This window comes from Caretta caretta, chromosome 11, assembly GCF_965140235.1.
Source record: "Caretta caretta isolate rCarCar2 chromosome 11, rCarCar1.hap1, whole genome shotgun sequence".
NCBI classification, from domain to species: Eukaryota; Metazoa; Chordata; order Testudines; family Cheloniidae; genus Caretta; species Caretta caretta.
The window spans coordinates 60,858,643-60,877,852 of record NC_134216.1 but is presented as its reverse complement, the minus strand read 5'-3'; the positions used below and the strand labels follow the sequence as shown (position 1 = coordinate 60,877,852).

The window sequence follows — 19,210 nt, the reverse complement described above, 5'->3', positions numbered from 1 at the left end:
AGAAATCGCTACCCATCTGTGAGGCGGCGCGTAGCATGTTGGGAGTTGTGGCCTCCCGCGCTATGCATGCTGGGATTTGTAGTCTCGGGACACCTTGTTGACTGCCATTCTCATCCTCTTGGGCCGCGCTGCATGCTGGGACTGGTAGTTTCCATGGAGCCTGCCCTAAAGAAGGTTGGGGTCTCTGCATTTGCCTCACAGGCTGCAGCGTGGGTGCGTGCGCAAGTCGCTCCCATTCTCACCCAACCTGGAACTGGTGGGTCCGAGCGTCCAGCACGTCTTGACGGCGGCCCTTAAGAGCAGCCCTTACTAATCGCTGGTGGAATGCTCGATCTGTGCGCCTGCTCCGGGCTGATTGACTGCGGCTCCGAGACACGTGCTCTCTCTGCTCCGCGGGCTGGAGAGAGAGAGCTCGCAGCCGGGGCCAGCCTCCTGTCCTGCACCCCGCGTCAGTGTTCAGTTGGGTACAGACAGACACACACACAGCCCCGGCCCAGCCTCGCCCTCTCCGACCCAATGGCCCAGCTCCAGGCTCGGTTCTTCACCGACAACCACAAGTGAGTCTGGGGTGGCCTAACTGCCGGGGGAACGATACTGATGAGCGATGCCTGGCACTTGACAGGCACTTGACGTAGTCCTGAGCGGTCGCACACCATGTGCAGGCCACCGCCGTGGGGGGTGGGTGGGAAGGAGAGCAGCTAGGAGAAGGGAAATTAAGGCTACTGCTACAGGGCCAAATCTTACTTGTGTGGGGGCGTGTTTTGCAGTGTTGGTTGGGGAGGATAGATTTATTTGCTTCATCTTTCCTGGCAAACAGCATTTCCCAACAAAACTCCATAAACTCCTACAAGTTAATTGAAAATGTATCTGTGAGTGCTCCTATAAAATCTGTAATCAGGATTTGCCCATTGGCCCTCATTTTGCTTCCCCTGAAGTCAGAGTCAGCCTCTGAGATTTTAGGGGAAATAGGATCAGGGCCATAAGCATTGGCAAATGTACAGTTGAACGGGGTGGGGCTTTAGCAACTCTTTTAATATTCACTCATTTTCTGTACTTTCCCAGTGCCACTGGCTTCTCTACCAGCTAGATTTTGCTTGGATCTTAGAGATTAATTTAGAGATACTATAGCGTACATTACGAGCTTCCCAAAGCTATTGTATTTGTGAATGGTAGAGAGTAGGTTTCAAAAAAGGTGAAAAAAAGTGTTCCTGGTTCTTGCTTGGCTACACATGAGTTGAACTTCAGAAAAATCTTACCAAAGGGAGCCTAAACTATACAGTATAATGAGATCAGGATGGGCAGGATTCTTGAAACAGCTGCAAATTAAGTATATGTCCATTCAAACTGCAAAGTGTTTTAATCCCCTCACTTGCAAAAAGAGCTGTATAACAGACTTTTAGATACTATGCTTATTTTGTACCTGTTGAGCTGTGAGTTTCGGTACTTCTCAATAAGTCAATTCCTATTTTCTTCCCTCTAGGTATGTAGTAGATGATGTTCCATTCTCTATCCCAGCAACCTCTGAAATTGCTGACCTCAGTAACATCATCAATAAATTGCTGGAAGCTAAACATGGTATGTATTTGGAAGGTGATTTACCTCTTTTAGAAAAAGGAGTACTTAAAAACAAAAAAAACCCCACATACTAAAGTATTTAGAATCTCTTCATAAATGTGTAAACTATAGGGGCTTAAAATACAAAGGTCCCACTCCTGCAAAGACCTATGAACATGAGTACCTTTGTCTGGCTACATATTTAGATTGTGAGCTTTTCGGGGAAGGGACTGTTCCCGGCCCCCCATTCTATTTATACAGTACTTATCACACTGGAATCTTGATCGTCCCCTGTTGGCACTATTGCAATGCTAACAATAAAAATAATTTTGTCTAGATCCTCCAACTAAAGTGAAAGAGAAAAAAAAAAAGAAATTTTAATCCAGTTGACTGACTAAAACCTTGCAGTGTTATTTGAAACTCACCTGACTCTTTCCCTGGTGAGCAGTCAGGGGAGGCAAGTTCCAGAGGTTGGTACCTGGATTTTGGTTAACCAACAACAGAGATGCTCCAGCAGACAGAAATGGAGGTATAATTGGGTCTCGGCCCATGTAAAACTTTAAAAGTTGTTCTTAACTTCTCAAATTGCAACCAAAATTGAAGAGGTAGTACCTTAGAAGCCTGGAGTCCTGGCTCCAGAGATGCTACTAATAGAAACTTAGGTGCTGTTTTCTCCCAGGCATCCTTTGGGTCAAGATCTGCCCTCACTTAAATCTGTGTAATCCCCTGTAGGTCATGGGGTTGCACAGTTGTAACTGGGAGAAGAAGGTGGCCCTTCAATTTATTTGAACTAAATTTAGTTTCATTCCCTAAAAATTGCTCTTTTTTCTGGATTATATAAATTAAGTCTTGAAATTTAAACATTTTTTCTTGTTTGTCTTAGAGGACCACAAATATGTGGAGTTTGATTTCCTTGTCAAGGGCCAGTTCTTGCGTATGTCGCTGGTCAAACACATGGATGCGGAAAACATCTCAACAGTAAGTCATACGCATTTTCTGTGGACCACACTGTAGGATGATGGGATTTAAAGATCCCGACCTAGACCATTTAATTAGATACAGATTTTAAGTTTGATCTGGTTTACAGTTCTGATTAAGAAAGTTCTCCATATTGTGAATATTCCATGTATTTTTCTTCCTTAGCATTCCTTCGCCTTTCTGATGAAGCCCAGATAATTTCCCTTATTTTCCTCTGAAGACCCTGCATTATTCTTTTGCCCATGGAGGATTCACCAAGACTTGCTTTGGAGCCTGAAAGTGCTCCTAATGACTAGAGTTTTCTATTGAGCAACCTGAGACACTTCCTTCTCCTGTTGTCTGGTTTCATATGGTTCTGGAGGGAGACTGGTCCCATTTTGGTCACCATCAGTGTACTTTTGTCTCCTGCTCTACTAGTCTGTAGCCAGTGGCACTGTGTGGGTCAAATGATCTGAAGTAGCACAGACACTCCACTACTAAGCATGATAAACACAGTGGGGAAAACCTAGAAAAGAAAAAGAACAACATTGTCTTACTGTGGAAATCATTTGCAGCTACTTTTAAACACTGCATTAGTAGGTTTCAGAGGAACAGCCGTGTTAGTCTGTATTCGCAAAAAGAAAAGGAGTACTTGTGGCACCTTAGAGACTAACCAATTTATTTGAGCATGAGCTTTCGTGAGCTACAGCTCACTTCATCATCTTGAAGTGAGCTGTAGCTCACGAAAGCTCATGCTCAAATAAATTGGTTAGTCTCTAAGGTGCCACAAGTACTCCTTTTCTTACTGCATTAGTAGTAATTTGGTAAGCCAATAGTTAGCATTGATCTGTAGTGATGTACTTGTACTTAAGGTATCACTCATTCTCTAAGAGCCCAATCCTGCAAACACTTAAGCATGTGTGTGACTTTAATCATATGAGTAGGCCCATTGACTTCACTAGGACTGCTCACCTAAGTAAAATTACACACATTCTTAAGTGTTTGCAGCATTGGGCCCTTAATTTTGAATCTTTGTGCTGGGCTCTGATGCATTGCTACCATCTGCCTTCTGTTCAGTTATGCATATGCTTGCTTGCCAAGGAGTTAGGGCAACCTGAATCCCCATTTGCAGTAGCAGCTCAATCTCTGAGGCAGAGTAGAGTACACACAGTCGTGTGGAAGGTACGGGACTCTGGCTTGTATAGTTGATATCTTTGTCTTTCCAATTGATATCACTACTCGGAGTGGTTGGGAACTACTGTACTAGATCATTGTGATTGTTTATTTAAAAAGAAAAAGTACACTGACTGGCTTCTTGTCTTTTGAGAGTTCAGGAGGAAGTGGTGGAAATAGAATATGTGGAGAAGTACACAGCACCTCAACCCGAAGAATGCATGTTCCATGACGACTGGATTAGTTGTGTTGAAGCTACGGAAGAATGGTATCACAGACCCACTTAAGCCAGTCTTAAGTTTCCATCTTGGTTTCTCCCACTGTCTGTAGCTGATTCCATAGTTCTTTATTGGTACTTCTCTTTAACATAGTTTTCTTCCCATTCCATATTTCTCTTTTCTTTTAAATGATTTTTCTACCTTTTTAAATCAATTGTTTATATGCAGGCCATATGCTTGGGAAAGTAGCTGAAGTTTGAGCTCCTCCATGCTACCTTGATAGTAACTTTAACGCAAGTAGGAAGGTACCATGCATAGAAGTAAGAGATTTGCTCTTGGTATGAGTTAATACAGGGGTTCTCAAACTGGGGGTTGGGACTCCTCAAGGGGTTGTGAGGTTATTACAGAGGGGGTCGCGAGCTGTTAGCCTCTATCCCAAACCCCGCTTTGCCTCCAGCATTTATAATGGTGTTAAATATATAAAAAAGTGTTTTTAATATATAAGGGGGATCAGAGGCTTGCTGTGTGAAAGGGGTCACCAGTACAAAAGTCTGAGAACCCGTGAGTTAATATCTTCAGTGCTACTCATGAGTTGTATCTCCCTGAATAAAACAATAACATCCTGCCGTCTTTTTACATTTATTTCTAACATTTCAACATTTAATACTTCAAATATTAATTCTAAGTTATTACTGTAGTTCCAAAACCCTTATTTGGAGTGCTTTAAAGAAATGTTGACCACACTACTTGTCTTTTCTACCGCAGTAGAACCTCAGAGTTACGAACACCTCAGGAATGGAGATTGTTCGTAACTCTGAACAAAACATTATGGTTGTTCTTTCAAAAGTTTACAACTGAACATTGACTTAATACAGCTCTGAAACTTTACTATGAAGAAGAAAAATGATACTTTACTTTTTTTTTTTTTTTTTTTTTTTTTTTTTAGTAATTTACGTTTAATAGTACTGTAGTGTATTTGCTTTATTTCATCCATCTCTGCTGCTGCCTGATTGCGTACTTCTGGTTCCGAATGGAGTGTGTGGTTGACTGGTCAGTTCGTAACTCTGAGGTTCTATTATAGATATTTCCAGAGCTGTTGTTCACTATTGATTATACTGACACTCCGCCATTTATTAATGGATTGAAAATACTAATATTCTCTAAGTTCCTCATTGAAAAGATCTCCCATGATGCACCATTGGCTTTAAAGAATGTTTTAATATCTGTATCCCCTAGGATTTTGACAGGCTCTTACGATCAGACTTCTCGAATCTGGTCTTTAGAAGGAAAATCCATCATGACAATTGCTGGGCACACAGAGGTGGTGAAAGATGTGACATGGGTGAAAAAAGGTCAGTACACCTTATACTGGTTGGGAGTGGGGCTACAGCAATTTACTGAAAAACATACAGGTTCAATTGCCAACCTAAAAGTTACAGCTATTGTAAGCACCGCTTGTCATATTAAAAATGAAAGAATTCAATAAAATCCCTCAATACTTTTTAAACAAACTCCAGTATTTTCTAATAACTATTTACGTATTCTAAGTTAATCTTCATTAGTATTTGTACATTTAAATTTGTGATATTTACATGAATCTCTTAATTTGTATTGGGTCACTGTGTAATTTTTTAAAATCTTAATCTTGCTTCCTCTAAAAGGATTTTTTAGAAAGACTTCATTAATTGGATTTGTATGTTGGCACTTTCTTCCTTCCTTAGATAGTTTGTCATGCCTGCTACTCAGTGCCTCTCTGGATCAGACTATCCTGCTGTGGGAGTGGAATGTAGAGAGGAACAAAGTGAAAGCCCTTCACTGCTGTAGAGGACATGCTGGAAGTGTGGACTCTATAGCAGTTGACTGCACAAGAACTAAAGTGAGTTACTTGCAGAAGGAGGTCTGTGTTGAGCTAATGAGTTGTGGATTCTGTGTTGCTTGTTTATGTTTAAAAGTCACATTTTTGTCCTCCGCATGAGAACTGGTCATTTGTTAAGTGTGTACAATTTGTATAAACCTATGTATTAATTGGCGATAGCCTTGCATTTGATGTAATGGAAATAATGTGCAGTATTGAAAAGATACATAAAACCCTTAATATTGCACAAAAAGCTGAAGATGATTTTGGAAGCATTGAGCAGAAAGATGACTTTCTGTGGCTTATGTGAACTAGTAGGATTTTACATAATCTTTTTAATAAAGAGTTTCTGTTTATCTAGTTCTGCAGTGGATCTTGGGATAAGATGTTAAAGATCTGGTCTGCAGGTAAGATGAATATTTTATGAATACTTTGCCTGGGATTTTTGGCTCTAATTTAGAGTTTTAAAATGTAATTATCCTCAATGACAAACTTCTGAATAGATTTTATTTTAAATGGGTATTATGTCTTAATTTTTCACTTTTGAAGTTTTTATTTGTGTATATAGTTATTCAGTTACACCAGAAGCTCTTACTTTGAAATGTTACCGCTTTTATACATTTTCCATTTCTGAGAATAAAATTTACGTTCCTGTCAGGGTTTTTTTCCCTTAAATATAGTTGCCTCTCAGAGTTGTTTGGAGGATTAAGTAGAATCTATAAAATGCTATTAAGGCCTAGAGCCCTATATGAAAGCTAAGGCACACACTTAAACATTATACATAACTTTACTATCATGAGCATGAGTGGTCCCATTGAAATCCCTGAGGCTATTCATGGTAGCAAAGTTAAGCATGTGCATAAACCTTTTTTATTCTTGGCCACTGTAGTGGTAAGTGGCCATCCCTCCCCATCGGTCTTGGGGTGGGGGGGCTCACTACAGTGTGCCTATAAATGCAATGCTCAATAGGGGAATTAGCAGTCTCAGGGGTTCTGGCCCTCTGGGCAGGGCAGAGCAAAAAGCAGTCTCAGGCCATCCAGCCTCAGGTGGAGAGGCTATCAACTCCAGGGGAGGGCTGGTAGCAGGGGGTAGGGAGGTCCAGACCCACCCTACTCCACCGGGTCCTAGCCATGGGCCCTGGCTAGCAGAACCCGTCACCACTGGGTCAGCAGGGATCCCACTGAAACACACGGACCTAGACTCTGGCAACCAAACCGAACTAATGTCTAGTGCCCCAGGGCTACTTCCTGCTACCACTCTGGAGTTGTACCTCCATCTCCTAAGGTTCCTCCTTTCCCCAGTTTCAGTGGCAGTCCCAACACCCCTTCAGGATCCTCGCCATTGTAGAGCTCTGGCTCAGCAGCAGGCCCAGCTGAGCTACAGGGCCTGCCCTTTAAGCTTCCTGTCCTGCCCTTCTGCTTTTGGGGGGGCATGGCTTGCCTGGATCCACCCACCGGGGGTGGGGAGTGGTCCCTCCCCATCAGTCTCAGAGGGAGGCAACATCTCCTCACTATTGTCATTTATTATGGTGAAACAGTAACTGCACCAAGATTGTGTTAGACAGTTCAGTTTTAACAATTTAACTTGTGTTTTTTCTGCGATAATTGACACTGTCTTACTTAAAACAGATTAAAGCCCCCAATCTGCACTGACATAATGCGGCAGACCTCTGCACAGATGTAATTACAAGGTCATGACATAAACTTAACTTAAACACTTAGATTTCAGGTATAGATGCCAACTGGGTGTCTTTTTTCCAAATAGTATCTACTGATTTTAGCGTTCAATAGGCTCGTACAGTTTGTAGTTTTTAATATGGACACTAAGGAGTTGTGGATTCTTTTCCTAATCTTCTTTCATAGACGTGATTTGAGGGACAATAAATTGACTAAACTGATCCTGACCTGGTGACATAAAATAACCACACAGTCCTTCGCTAGCCAGTTGGATGCCTCCTTTCAAAATGCCCATTTATGTTTATGTACAAATAAATGTGTAAATTAAAATATAGAGTGACTGTGTACAGAATATAGGATGGAATTATTGTGTTTTTTTCCATGAAGGAAGGATGGTCTTGTAGATGAGGAATTCATCTGGGCTGTAGAAGATCTGAGTTAATTTCTTTGTGCCTAAATTCCTCAGCTGTAAAATAGGAATAATAATACTGATCTAATTGACAAGAGGGTTGAGGATTAAATGTATGTTTGGCAGGCAATTGGATACTATGGTGATGGGGGGCCCATGTAAATATTTAGCGGAGAATGTATTTCAAACACTTCTAAATCAAGCTTGACTTTCTTTCCATCATAGTGCCTACAGATGAAGAGGATGAAATAGAGGAAGCAGCAAACAGACCAAGGAAGAAGCAGAAAATTGAACAGCTTGGACTAACCAGGGTAAGAAGTGGTCAGGATTTATGTAGAACCTCAACTGAAAAGCATGGAAATGGAAAATATTTTCCCTTTTTGATTGATGTGTGTAGGGGGACATTTCTGATGAAAATATCTGAAAATTAATCTACATACAAACATATTTGTTTGGTGAAATAATGTTTTTTCTACCATAACTAATCCACTATTTTTCTGATCTTAATATTTTATTTAATTTCTAGACTCCCATTGCAACTCTTTCTGGCCATACTGAAGCCATCTCCTCTGTGCTGTGGTCAGATGCTGAAGAAATTTGTAGTGCATCATGGGATCACACAATTAAAATATGGGATGTGGAAACAGGAGGTCTCAAATCAACTTTGGTGAGATTTCTTTATATGTTGTATATTAAAACTTTTCACCAAATTCCTCACCAGTTCAGTTTGAATTTAGAATTTGTACAAGAGTAGCTCCTACCTTATGACTTCTTTTCTTATGCAGACCGGAAACAAAGTGTTTAATTCGATCTCCTACTCACAACTGTGTCGACGTCTAGCATCTGGGAGTACTGACAGACACATTAGATTATGGGATCCCCGCACTAAAGGTGAGCAAAAGTGAATGTGTGGGTAACACAAATGACTTTTTTCAAATTCATAACATGTGTTGAGAGAAGGGAGTACATCTTAACACATTTCATGAGATGCACACACAAACTTTGGTATTTGTCTGTAATAGTGTTTCCTAACCGGGGAGCTAGACCATTTTAGCCAAAAATTAACAGGAACAGTGGGGACAGGGAAAGCTGTATGAACCCAGATCCTTTCCACATTCCATTGCAAAAATGCTCCCATGACTGTGTAAAGTGATGAGAAGCTACCCTCATTCCCTGCCTGCTCTCTGGGTGAGCCTTGTTTCAGCTGACCACAGCAGTAGCTAATTTTAATTGGCTATTATAAGTACTATTGCTTTTTGAGGCATGACTTTTTCATTCTTAATAACTTTCATTCTTTAGATAGTAACTTGGAAAACAAATCAAATTCTTCTCTTTTAAAGACATTTCTTTTTTAGTAAATTTTGAAAGCTGCCCTGCTAACAGCCTTGAAATCTAAAGTCACTATTTATCAGTGGGTTAAATGCCACTGTTTTGCCAGGGTGCCTAAACCCTGAATAGGGGAGACCATCCGTAGAAGTGAAAAAATAGCTGATTACATGTCTGATCAATCTTTGGGCTCCTTACAAGTCTGACATGGCTGCCAATCATCGCAGTTCGTAATCTAGATTGAGACTACCACACATCATAAGCCAGACAGTAATGTCTTTTTAGCCACTACAAACCAGGGCAGATTTGAACCAGTAATCTAGAGATAAAAGGCTCCATATCCCATTACTGATCGCTAGAGCTATTCAGTCATCTTCATCAAAGAAACTCTTTCAACAGTGGAAAATGTGCCTCTTTGGTAACAAGAAGGTGGTTAGGTTTTTGTCCTTTCTACAGGAGCTTGTGTGCATGCGTGTGTGTGTTTTAACCTCTCATGCTGTTTGAAGCAATATTATGATGAGCATGATGAGCAGGAAGAACTACCTGGCCCCCACATATGTTAATCTTGACTGCTTCTCATATACTGGTGGATTTTATAAATATCTTTAAACTGACCTGTATACATTTCTGTAAATTGGGGTGGTGGGTTTTTATTTTCTCTGTCCCAGATGGTTCCTTGGTACTCCTCTCTTTGACCTCTCACACTGGCTGGGTGACATCTGTGAAGTGGTCCCCCACACATGAGCAACAGTTAATCTCAGGTTCTCTAGACAACATTGTCAAGATTTGGGACACAAGGAGGTAAATGCCATTCTTTAATATTCACAGGTAGCACTTAGCGTTTCATATAGCCTTGTGACACAGCAAAAGCATATGGGGAAGTTAAATGGAGACTCCAGCTAAATTTCTGAAATCCCTATGGAGATTAGAGACACCTAATAGAAGAGTGAGAAATGCACTTGCCTTTTGCCAGCAGCTCTGTGGCTTGACATTGAAATCAATTGCATTGACCGTCCCACCCAGGATTTCTGTGGCAATTGCATTGACCTTCCCACCCAGGATTTCTGTGGCAATACTGCATTGAGTGAGATGACGTGGAAAGAGGTTTCATTAGTAATCTTGCTCGTGGGTTAATTTAAAAAAAAACAAAACTTAGTTATGCTAGCAAGATTTTTAGGAGTATCTGTCTTCCGGAAGGAGCCTAATGTGTGTAGTTTTATTTGCTCCCCATTGTGGACATTTCATAACACACAGCTGCAAGGAAAGTAGCAGTTTGTGTCTGAAACAGATACTTGCAAAAGCAAGAGGTCTAGGTCAGTGGTTCTCAACCAGGGGTACATGTACCACTGGGGATACGCAGAGGTCTTCCAGGAGGTACATCAACTTATCTAGATAGTTGCCTAGTTTTACAACAGGCTACATAAAAAACATTAGCAATGTTAGAACAAACTAAAATTTCATACAGACAATGACTTGTTTATACTGCTCCATATACTATACACTGAAATGTAAGTATAATATTTATATTCCAATCAATTTATTTTATAATTTTATGATAAAAATGAGAAAGTAAGAAGTTTTTCAGTAATAGTGTGCTGTGACACTTGTATTTTTCTGTCTGATTTTGTTTGCATGTAGTTTAAGTGAGGTGAAACTTGAGGGTACCCAAGACAAATCAGACTTCCTGAAAGGGTTACACTAGTCTGGAATGGTTGAGAGCCACTGGTCTAAGTCCAACAACATCTGACTTGAAAGGGGTAATTGGTCTAGGGTTTGATTGCATAATCAATCATAATCAATTTATAATAAGCTGTATACCTAGTAATCTCATTAAACAAGTTGCAGACAGGTGAAAAACTATATTTGATTTTTTCCTATGTTGAACATGGCAGGAGTAGAGATCAAAACTCATGTGAGCTTCTTGGGGAGGTGTCTTGGACTTCATAGACTTGTGGATATCTGATGTTTGTGTTACCATGCACACCTTCACAACAACAGGTCCCACAAGACTTCCCAAACACAAAAATCGTGCCCTACTCACCAGTAGCCATCTGGGGTAGTCAGCTGCAACAGAGGAGTCACCATTCTTTTCCACACTGAACGGAGCTTTCATCCTGTTGAGTTGGTGCTACAGTGTTAAGGCTAGCTCACCACAGAAGTACAGTGAATTGTTTCCTCCATTCTGAGTTATGCACGTACTGTTCCTGATGCCACACCTTGAACAACTTTCTCTCACCAGTCCATGGCCCTGGTCAGGATCCAAAAATTGCATTCCCTGAGTGAATATAATCCTCAGATACTGCATAAAAGCTAGCTACTCCAGGGTGGGGGCACCAAAGGTTTTGTCAGTAGCTACTGGACTCTGGTTCTGTTGCTCTGGAGGTGCTCTCAGAACATTCTCCATGGCCTTGCTTCAGATGCTTTGCAACTGATCTTCAATAGCCTCATCAGAATCCTTTCTTATCGAGTAAGAAACGAGAGCTAAGTGTTCACCTCTGGTTTCCATTTTGTGAAAAGAAGTAGGAAAGGGCACCGTTACCCAAAGCCTTATGGGAGCTTGACCTTTTATTCCACAATTCCTCTGGGCTCCCAGAAGGCCCTTCAAAATTTCCAACAAGGCACTGCTCCAGAGTATACCCAAAAGGCAGCGCAATTTTCTAATGGTGTAATATAGTCCAAGTGTGCATGTGGGGCAAAAGAGCATGTCTTGTGTAGACATTCTGCACCACTGATGCTATCTGACTGGTCTAGTTACCAATGATCCACTTACCTAATGTAGACACAATCGTACAGAAATACATGCTAGAATCAGGAACAGCTGTTGTCTGAATTCAGTGGTTGGGAAGACCAGCAGATGGCTTAATTCTGTTCTCCCCCAAGAAATATAGTGGTAGAAGTATGGTTTTTAAATGTTACAAGATTATAGTGTGCTCAAACCCAGAATTTCTAGGAGCGAAAACTTTGTATATAATTTTACCTAATTTATGATTTATGACTCTAAATGTCTATCTTATCAGTTGCAAGGCTCCTCTCTATGATTTGGCTGCTCATGAAGACAAGGTTTTGTGTGTGGAATGGACAGAAGCAGGGGTAAGAACTTGAGGAACAGGATTTTATTCCTTAAATGTGTGTGTTTTGGATGGGAAAGGGGCTGATAATGGTATGATTGATGTTTAATTCTAACTAGAGAACAACAATGAGCTTTTTACTATTGGATATCTCCTATTGGTGTGCGTGGATTGTATTCTCCCTTTTGCTTATATGTCATGGAGGAGACTAGAAGGCCTTAATTGTAGAGTGATGGGTTAGGGTGGACTCTCTATAGGGGAAAAGTGGTTGTTCGGTATCATTACCAGATGGCCACCCCCTCCCATCCATGGGGATTATAGGAAAGCTCTGCACCATAGCATTAGGGGGACAAAATCAAGGAAGGGTGGAAGTCAGAACAGCCACTCAAGGTGGCATGTTTCTTTCTCTGGACATGGGAACTTATGATGAAAATTACTCCTGTGCTCCTCTAAGCAGCATTTTCTCCTCTGTGGCATTAGACTATGAAGGTAGCGTGCACAGGCAGCTGGACCTGGCAAAGGTGTGCTGCCACTTCTTTGTGGTGTGGGCAGGAGCATGATGTTTACCTTGGGGCCCAGCTGCATGTATCTAAGCACAGCATAGGTTTTGGAGACCCCAACTCCACAGTCCCAGGGGCCCTCCCTTAGACTAAGATGTGGCAGAGCAGTGAAAGCCTTATACATTTTCACGTAAGCTTTACCTTTCCCTAAGTGGTTTTAGTAGGAGGGTAAGATATAAGGCTGTATTATTTCTGAATTTGAACCAATTAAAACAGACTACGGGGTTCACATCACCATTGTTTAACTCCTGCCATTTAGCTCTTCAGAGGAAAAACAGAATCAGACTGCTGAGGAATAATTTTAAATATTTATTCAGCTCATAGGTGTTGCCCAGGGACAAAAATTGTGTGGATATTTACTTGGTTTGACAATGGGCACAACTTGTTTTTCCCCATTACAGTTGCTGTTGAGTGGAGGGGCAGACAACAAGCTGTACGCCTATAGATATTCAGCAACAACCTCTGATGTTGGAGCATGAAAATGAATGGCAAGAAGTAGCCCTAACCTGTTGAAGTTTCTAGATAACCTACAGTCCAGCATCTGAAGAAAACTGCCTCCTAGAAAAACTGTCTACTTCTATTTTGTAGCGGAGAGCAGCCATTTCTGGTTTTTGTATTATAGTAACATGTATATGTATTTATAACAGAAAGACAGAACCACCAAGGAACCTCACCCTTATCTGGTCTGATATTGAAATCAAACATTTGTCCCCTTTTCTCTCATAAGGACTATATAAAGAACATTGGAGTTTATTAAAAGTAAAGTGTTACTGAGATTGCTAGACAAATTACTCACTAGACTAAATTATTTTGTATTCATTCTCTTTTTTTATAAAGCTTTTATCTAAAGTTCAGTATATTATGGTCTGAACTCAAGTAGGTACTTGAGTTCCACAATTTCCAGTTGCTTCAGTGGGGGCTGGTTGTGCTTATTAGCTCAAGATTCACCCCTCACCCCTGAACAATGTCTGATCCTGCTTCCACTGAAATAAATGGAATTAGGATAAGGTCCTTAATAGGGTTGTGATGCAAATTAGGTCACCCTTATAGTTTCAAGGTGCTCTCTATTGATTTTATTGGCAAATGGAATACTTTGGTTCCTGTCATTCATAAGTTAAGGTGGTGTAAATGTACATTTTAAAAAAAATTACTGGCTGATACTGGAAAAAAATAGTCAATTCATTAGCCAGATTAACATACTATACAGTAATACATTAATGGAATATCCAACTACTAGGGAAACCCTTGTTGTGCAGTATAGGGTGCCCAGTCCAAACTGAAGCTCTAAGTACCAGTTAGCAAAAGGACTGCAGAAAAGCAACGTTTTATCAGATCCATTTATTGTAAGTGTCTGTTCTTAACTGGATGCCCCAAGGAGTTGTGTATATGATTTTTTTTCCTCTTACCCTCCCCCACATGAAATTAGTAAATCATCTTAATCTGGTGTCCTCTGAGTAATATTTCCTATAAAATAAGGGTTCAACACGTGTGGGAGTTGCCTGAGAATCTCAGTACTAGAACACATTCTTCGGTAACAAAGAGCAAGTTAAGTGCTCAGATCTCTCTCTCTCTCTCGGTATATTTTCACATCAGCACATAACTTGCATCAGGGAATTTTCTTTTCAAGTTAGTAGAAGCAATCTGTGCATTTAGCTGGGTTGAGGATGTGGCATTTAATGCACAATCAGCTTTATTTTAGAGGATGTAGATCAACAATTCACCTGGTTTCTGGGGGGAGGAAAATACAGAAATTTCACAAGGCTTCAATCTTGCAACAAACTAGTTAGACATTCATGTGGGCTCACTTCCTCCCCTGATGGTACTGTTTTCATTACAAGCACTAGTGGAAGAGCTCTGCCCCATTAAATAGTATACAAATAATTTTGGGTATCAAAGGAACTAATCATTCCTAAACTACACCTTCTTGTTATAAACCAACCCCAAACATTTAAAGCCTGAGTTTTTGCATTTTTTAAAAATGGTATAGGTCTTGGTTTTCAATAAGATTAATATTTTTACAACATAGTTAAGTCACAGGCTAAGAATAGAGGTCCCCATATCATTCTTCATTGAGGACTGAAAAAATCTGACTTTGCCTGTGCTGCAGGTGGTACCCATGTAAAGAAAGACTTTAGATTTGTTCCAAGAGTCTCTGACAGCAATTAAAGACATTAAAGTAATTGAAGCAAAAACCATTTATGAATTATTAAAAGGGGCTGAAAGGGGATGGAATTTAGCTCTGTGGGTTTAAATTATTTTTTTTAAAGAATGTAAAAATGTGGTATTTTTGTGCTTAGACATGTAATCCTTTAGCAAAACTGATTTGAAGAGGGGGTCTTGACTGACTAAAGACTGACAGAATGGCCTTTTAGTTGATGGAGGGGGTTCAGAGATCAGTTTGCTCTCCTTATCCTTTTAGAGTATCCCAAAGGCCATTTCTAGGTTTGTAACTTACATTCTTGCCTAGTCTTTATAAAAGTAACTGAGGGAAAAATTCTATTTTCTGATTTATTTTTAACTTGGAAAAGAAAAAAGGTCCGTGGTTTGAATGTATAGTGACATGGACATCTAAACATACATTTTGATATGAATGACTAGAAGTAAATAATGTTCCAAAGGTTAAAATATACATTTTAATTGTATAGGAAAAAAAAAATCTCACGAACACAATCATTTGAGCTGTTACTGTGTTGTAATCAAAGATACTGCTGCTTAGCTGTGTTCTCCACCAGCAGCCAATTAAAAAAATGGATACATCAGTCAGTGAGTATTATTTCTCTGAATTACCAGTGTGTGAATGGCCTATAGTTCTAGTTTCCACTTATTTTTGTAGCTTTGACAGACAAAATAAGTACAGGTTATACACAAGGGTTCTTTTAAGATTAATGGAGGCACATAAATAATCTTGCCTTCCTTCCCCCCCTCCCCCTCCACCCTCCACCACATCCCCTGAGCGAACTCATTTTAACACTCAGTCTCATAGGCCTGGGCACTTTTCTAATTGTTTCTGCTGTTGAATTTCCCCTTTAATACCAGAACTCAGAGTGAGCTGCTGCTACACCACTTTTGTATCCTTTTCTAGTTATCCCTGTTGCTAAACTTGTCCTCTGTTCTGAACACAGTATGAGGCTATTGTAAATACATCTTCAGAATTTTTCTCTGCCTACACATTTTCCCTGAGAGAAGGTATCAATGCTGATGTTTAAAGAAACAAACTAAAAGAAATCCAACATCAGTACTGGTAGAACCATATCCATAAGTGCAAGCTCTGCATTCTTCCAGCATAAGAGAATTGTGACATGTTTCAGGCAATGAGTCAAAATCTTGTGTCTGCTACAGTTGCATCACTGGCATGACCATCTGAAGTTTTAAATAATTATCAAATAGTGTACCAATCAAAAAAGGCCCACTTGAAATGACAGTATTATGATCCATTGTGTTTAGTGTAAGTGGTCACCTTCGGATTACACTCGGGTTGTCGTTCAAAGGTTCAGGGTTGGTTTTTTTTTAATTTAGAAAAGCACTATAACTTGCCCAACGTTATAAAATGATACTGATGTAATCCTGTAACATCTGGTATCTCCCCTGCTCTCTACTCAGTTTACATTCAGAGTCTATCTAGAGATTAAGGGAAATTGTTTAACTGGCCTTGAAAATGTTTTATAGATTCTGTTAAGGTCCTATGCTCTAATTTACAAAGATCTTTATGAAGCAGTTTTTCCAAGAGTATGTGTGTTTACCTCTTTCATCATACCAACTTGAATGGTCAGTTTGAGCTGATTTAAAATAGGGAACAAATAGTGAATGAATTCTTGGAACACAATGAAAATTCTCTGGAACCAAGGATGCTTGAGTATCCCAGCTGAAGATGATTCTACTTCTTACAAATATATTTTTGCATATTTTTCTTGTACAATTTTATGTGTCCTAACTACACAAGCAGACCAATGAACTATATAAATAGACTGGGAAATAGTTTGTTTCTTTAACAACAAGGTGAATGACAAGTGATCATATTGCAGCATTTACTCATTTTTGCCTGAGTGAGGACTATAGGATTTGCAATTAAAAGTGCCTTTTAACTTTTGGATAGGAAAGAAGTGCCATGTCAAATTTTTACTTTGTTCCTGTTTTAAGTTAAAAATGATTTCCTTTCTTCTATACCTAGTCTAATCGATAGCCTGTTTGTGAATTTCTTTTTTGAAGTTGGCATTAAAAAAAAAAGGAGAATTCTAGTGCTGGTTTCCTTTTAAGGCCTGATCCTGCAAGTTATTGTACATAAGCACAGGGTCTGGCCATGGAAACTTGCAGGATTGGGGCTGTAGTGTGGAATAAATCAATAGTTTGAGAATACTGGACTGGATTTATGACAATTCCATAAAGATATTCAACTAAGTTCACTGCTGTGAGGACAGAATTGTATAGCTCACTATTCTTTCACAAATCTTGCTCTAAGAATCACAATTTTGGTCAATTTCTTAACTGAAAAGTCTTTAAAATTGTTTTTGATTTTTCTTATACATTTAGTTACATTGAAAACTTTAAGCAGTTAGCAAAGGTTTGCTAGCAGAAGCTGTCTCTTAGTATACATCAAATAATATTGTACTGGAAAGTATAGAGCAATATTTTAAAGCGGTCATTTAGAACAAGAGGCTGCCTACTTCGTTTTTTGGCATAGAGCAATACTTAAGTTTTGTGTTCATTGTTTTTTTTCCACTTGACTTTCCTCGTTTCTCGTTTTACCTCAGAGGTACATCTTTTGCTCAGGAAGATTTTTGTTGAATGCAAGGAGAAGAACAGCAGGATGTCTCCCTCCCCATTTTAAACGTCATGTTTTCAGAGCTCCCTTAACTGGAACACAAATATTGGGGGAATATGTGAAATTTTAAATGTCACTGGAACACACAGTGCATACACCTATTACCTTTGGAACTGGTCACCATCTTCAGAATTAAACAGGGCCATAAGTACTCCACAGGATTTGGAATGACAGTGGAGATGACTTTCTCAAACCAAAATTAATTCCAGGTTAGCTTTCCATCAGGCATCTCTGCTTGGGCCTGTGCTATTAGCTCTCACTTTTATGCCTATATAGGAGACAAGGAGAAAACTTATATCTTATCTTTCCCCGTCCTTATGGTTGGTTGACACGATTAGACAATGCCATGTCTCGTTTAGAGTGGAAGCTTCAAAGGGCAGAGCCCTTGTCCTCTTACTTGCCTGTAAAGCCCCCTGTACCCTTGAGCAAACAACCACCACCAGACGAGAACATGACAACGTTAACTTCAACTAAGGCGAGATTAAATATCTGCGGGCACATGTACCCTTTCCCCCCACAGTAGGTCACACACCCATTCTATATACAGCTGGTACCACTGAAATGCAGCCACTTCTGGGTGTCAGGGCAGCAGCCAGACAGCACAGTGGGGGCGGGTGCCCGAGGAATGGGTGTGGGGCCTACTGGCGCCGGCGGGCGGAACCAGGTGTTCTGCAGGTTGGGGTCACGCATGCCCCCCGTTCCCCAGCAGCCTGTGTCAGTCAGTCAGTCAGTCAGTCAGGCGAGGCGGGGCGGGAGTACAATGGCCCCTCCCTCCCCTCCGCCACCTGACCTGCTCCGTCGTGACAGACAGTCCCGACCGGTCTCGAGTGCTCGGAGGCGGGGCGGCCCACCTGGTCCCAGGGAGGCTCCTGCACCCGATCCAGGGCGGCTTGCGGCTCCCTATTACGCTGGGTGGGGGGGCCAACGGGCCGGAACCGTCAGCCGCCCCGGCTGCTTCGGGCATCGCCTCGCGGACTCCTGTCACCGGCCCCCGCAGGCTGCATGGCGGTGAGTGACTGTCCGTGGCCGTACACCGGGCTGGGGAGGTGGAGACGGCTCCCTGTCTCCGCCGCCCCGTGCGCGCCCTCTTCACTGCCCGTTGCCGCCGCCCTGCTCGCTGCCCGTTATGCCCCCCACGCATACACACAGCACGCGCCGCTCCCCTCGCTGCCCGTTACCGGCCCCGCCCCATACACACAGCACGCGCCGCCCCGCTCGCTGCCCGTTATTCTCCACAGCCTCAGGGCACGCGCCCCCCTCGCTGCCCGTTACCGCCTCCCGCCAGTCCCCAGCCTGCCCCTGGAATGTCAGTTACTGCTCCCGCCGGGACTCCCTCAGTGACACTTACTGTGCCCTCCAAAATCTTAGTGCCCCCACAGCATTCCCCCTCCATGCCCGTTCATGCCCTCCCCCCTGCAACCTAGCACCTCATCACTGCCCGTTACTGTTCCCCCAACAGATAGCGCCGCATCACTGCCAGTTACTGCCACTCATATGTGTGCCTGCCCTCAGCAACTTCTTTTTCTTCTCCTGGGTACCAGGGCCCTTCCACCCCAAATTTCCACTGGGGCCCTTTAGAGTGACCAGACAGCAAG

General features: G+C 41.4%; 2 protein-coding genes and 1 long non-coding RNA gene across 7 annotated transcripts in view; 2 read left to right on the top strand and 1 right to left on the bottom strand.

The window, feature by feature from the left end:
• Positions 1-188: 188 nt before the first annotated feature.
• On the top strand, positions 189-14,240 carry WDR12 (WD repeat domain 12). Of its 2 annotated transcripts, none has more exons than XM_048868475.2 (13): positions 189-557; positions 1,481-1,575; positions 2,438-2,532; positions 3,839-3,952; positions 5,139-5,254; positions 5,624-5,778; positions 6,119-6,164; positions 8,068-8,153; positions 8,369-8,509; positions 8,628-8,733; positions 9,837-9,969; positions 12,186-12,258; positions 13,198-14,240. In XM_048868475.2, the coding sequence occupies exons 2-13, from the start codon at positions 1,492-1,494 to the stop codon at positions 13,273-13,275; spliced, it is 1,227 nt and encodes a 408-aa protein (XP_048724432.1). In that variant the 5' UTR covers positions 189-557; positions 1,481-1,491; the 3' UTR covers positions 13,276-14,240. The 2 variants fall into 2 exon arrangements, with proteins under 2 accessions (XP_048724432.1, XP_048724431.1); XM_048868474.2 differs by having other exon boundaries at positions 190-557; positions 3,846-3,952.
• LOC125644497 (uncharacterized) lies at positions 9,972-18,576 on the bottom strand. 2 transcript variants are annotated; one of them, XR_007359032.2, is made up of 3 exons: positions 18,467-18,576; positions 17,721-17,883; positions 9,972-11,416 (listed from the first exon to the last, which is right to left on the bottom strand). It is a non-coding gene; the product is annotated as an uncharacterized LOC125644497 (long non-coding RNA). The 2 variants fall into 2 exon arrangements; XR_012664444.1 differs by having other exon boundaries at positions 18,406-18,531.
• ICA1L (islet cell autoantigen 1 like) overlaps positions 18,491-19,210 on the top strand; it is a 57,393-nt gene continuing 56,673 nt past the window's right edge. For 2 of the 3 annotated variants that reach the window (XM_048868471.2, XM_075118086.1), the window contains exon 1: positions 18,539-18,623. The gene's annotated coding sequence lies outside the window, so the exon portion shown is untranslated. Of the gene's footprint in view, positions 18,624-19,210 lie in introns of all 3 variants that reach the window. The other variant, XM_048868472.2, reaches the window with a different exon arrangement.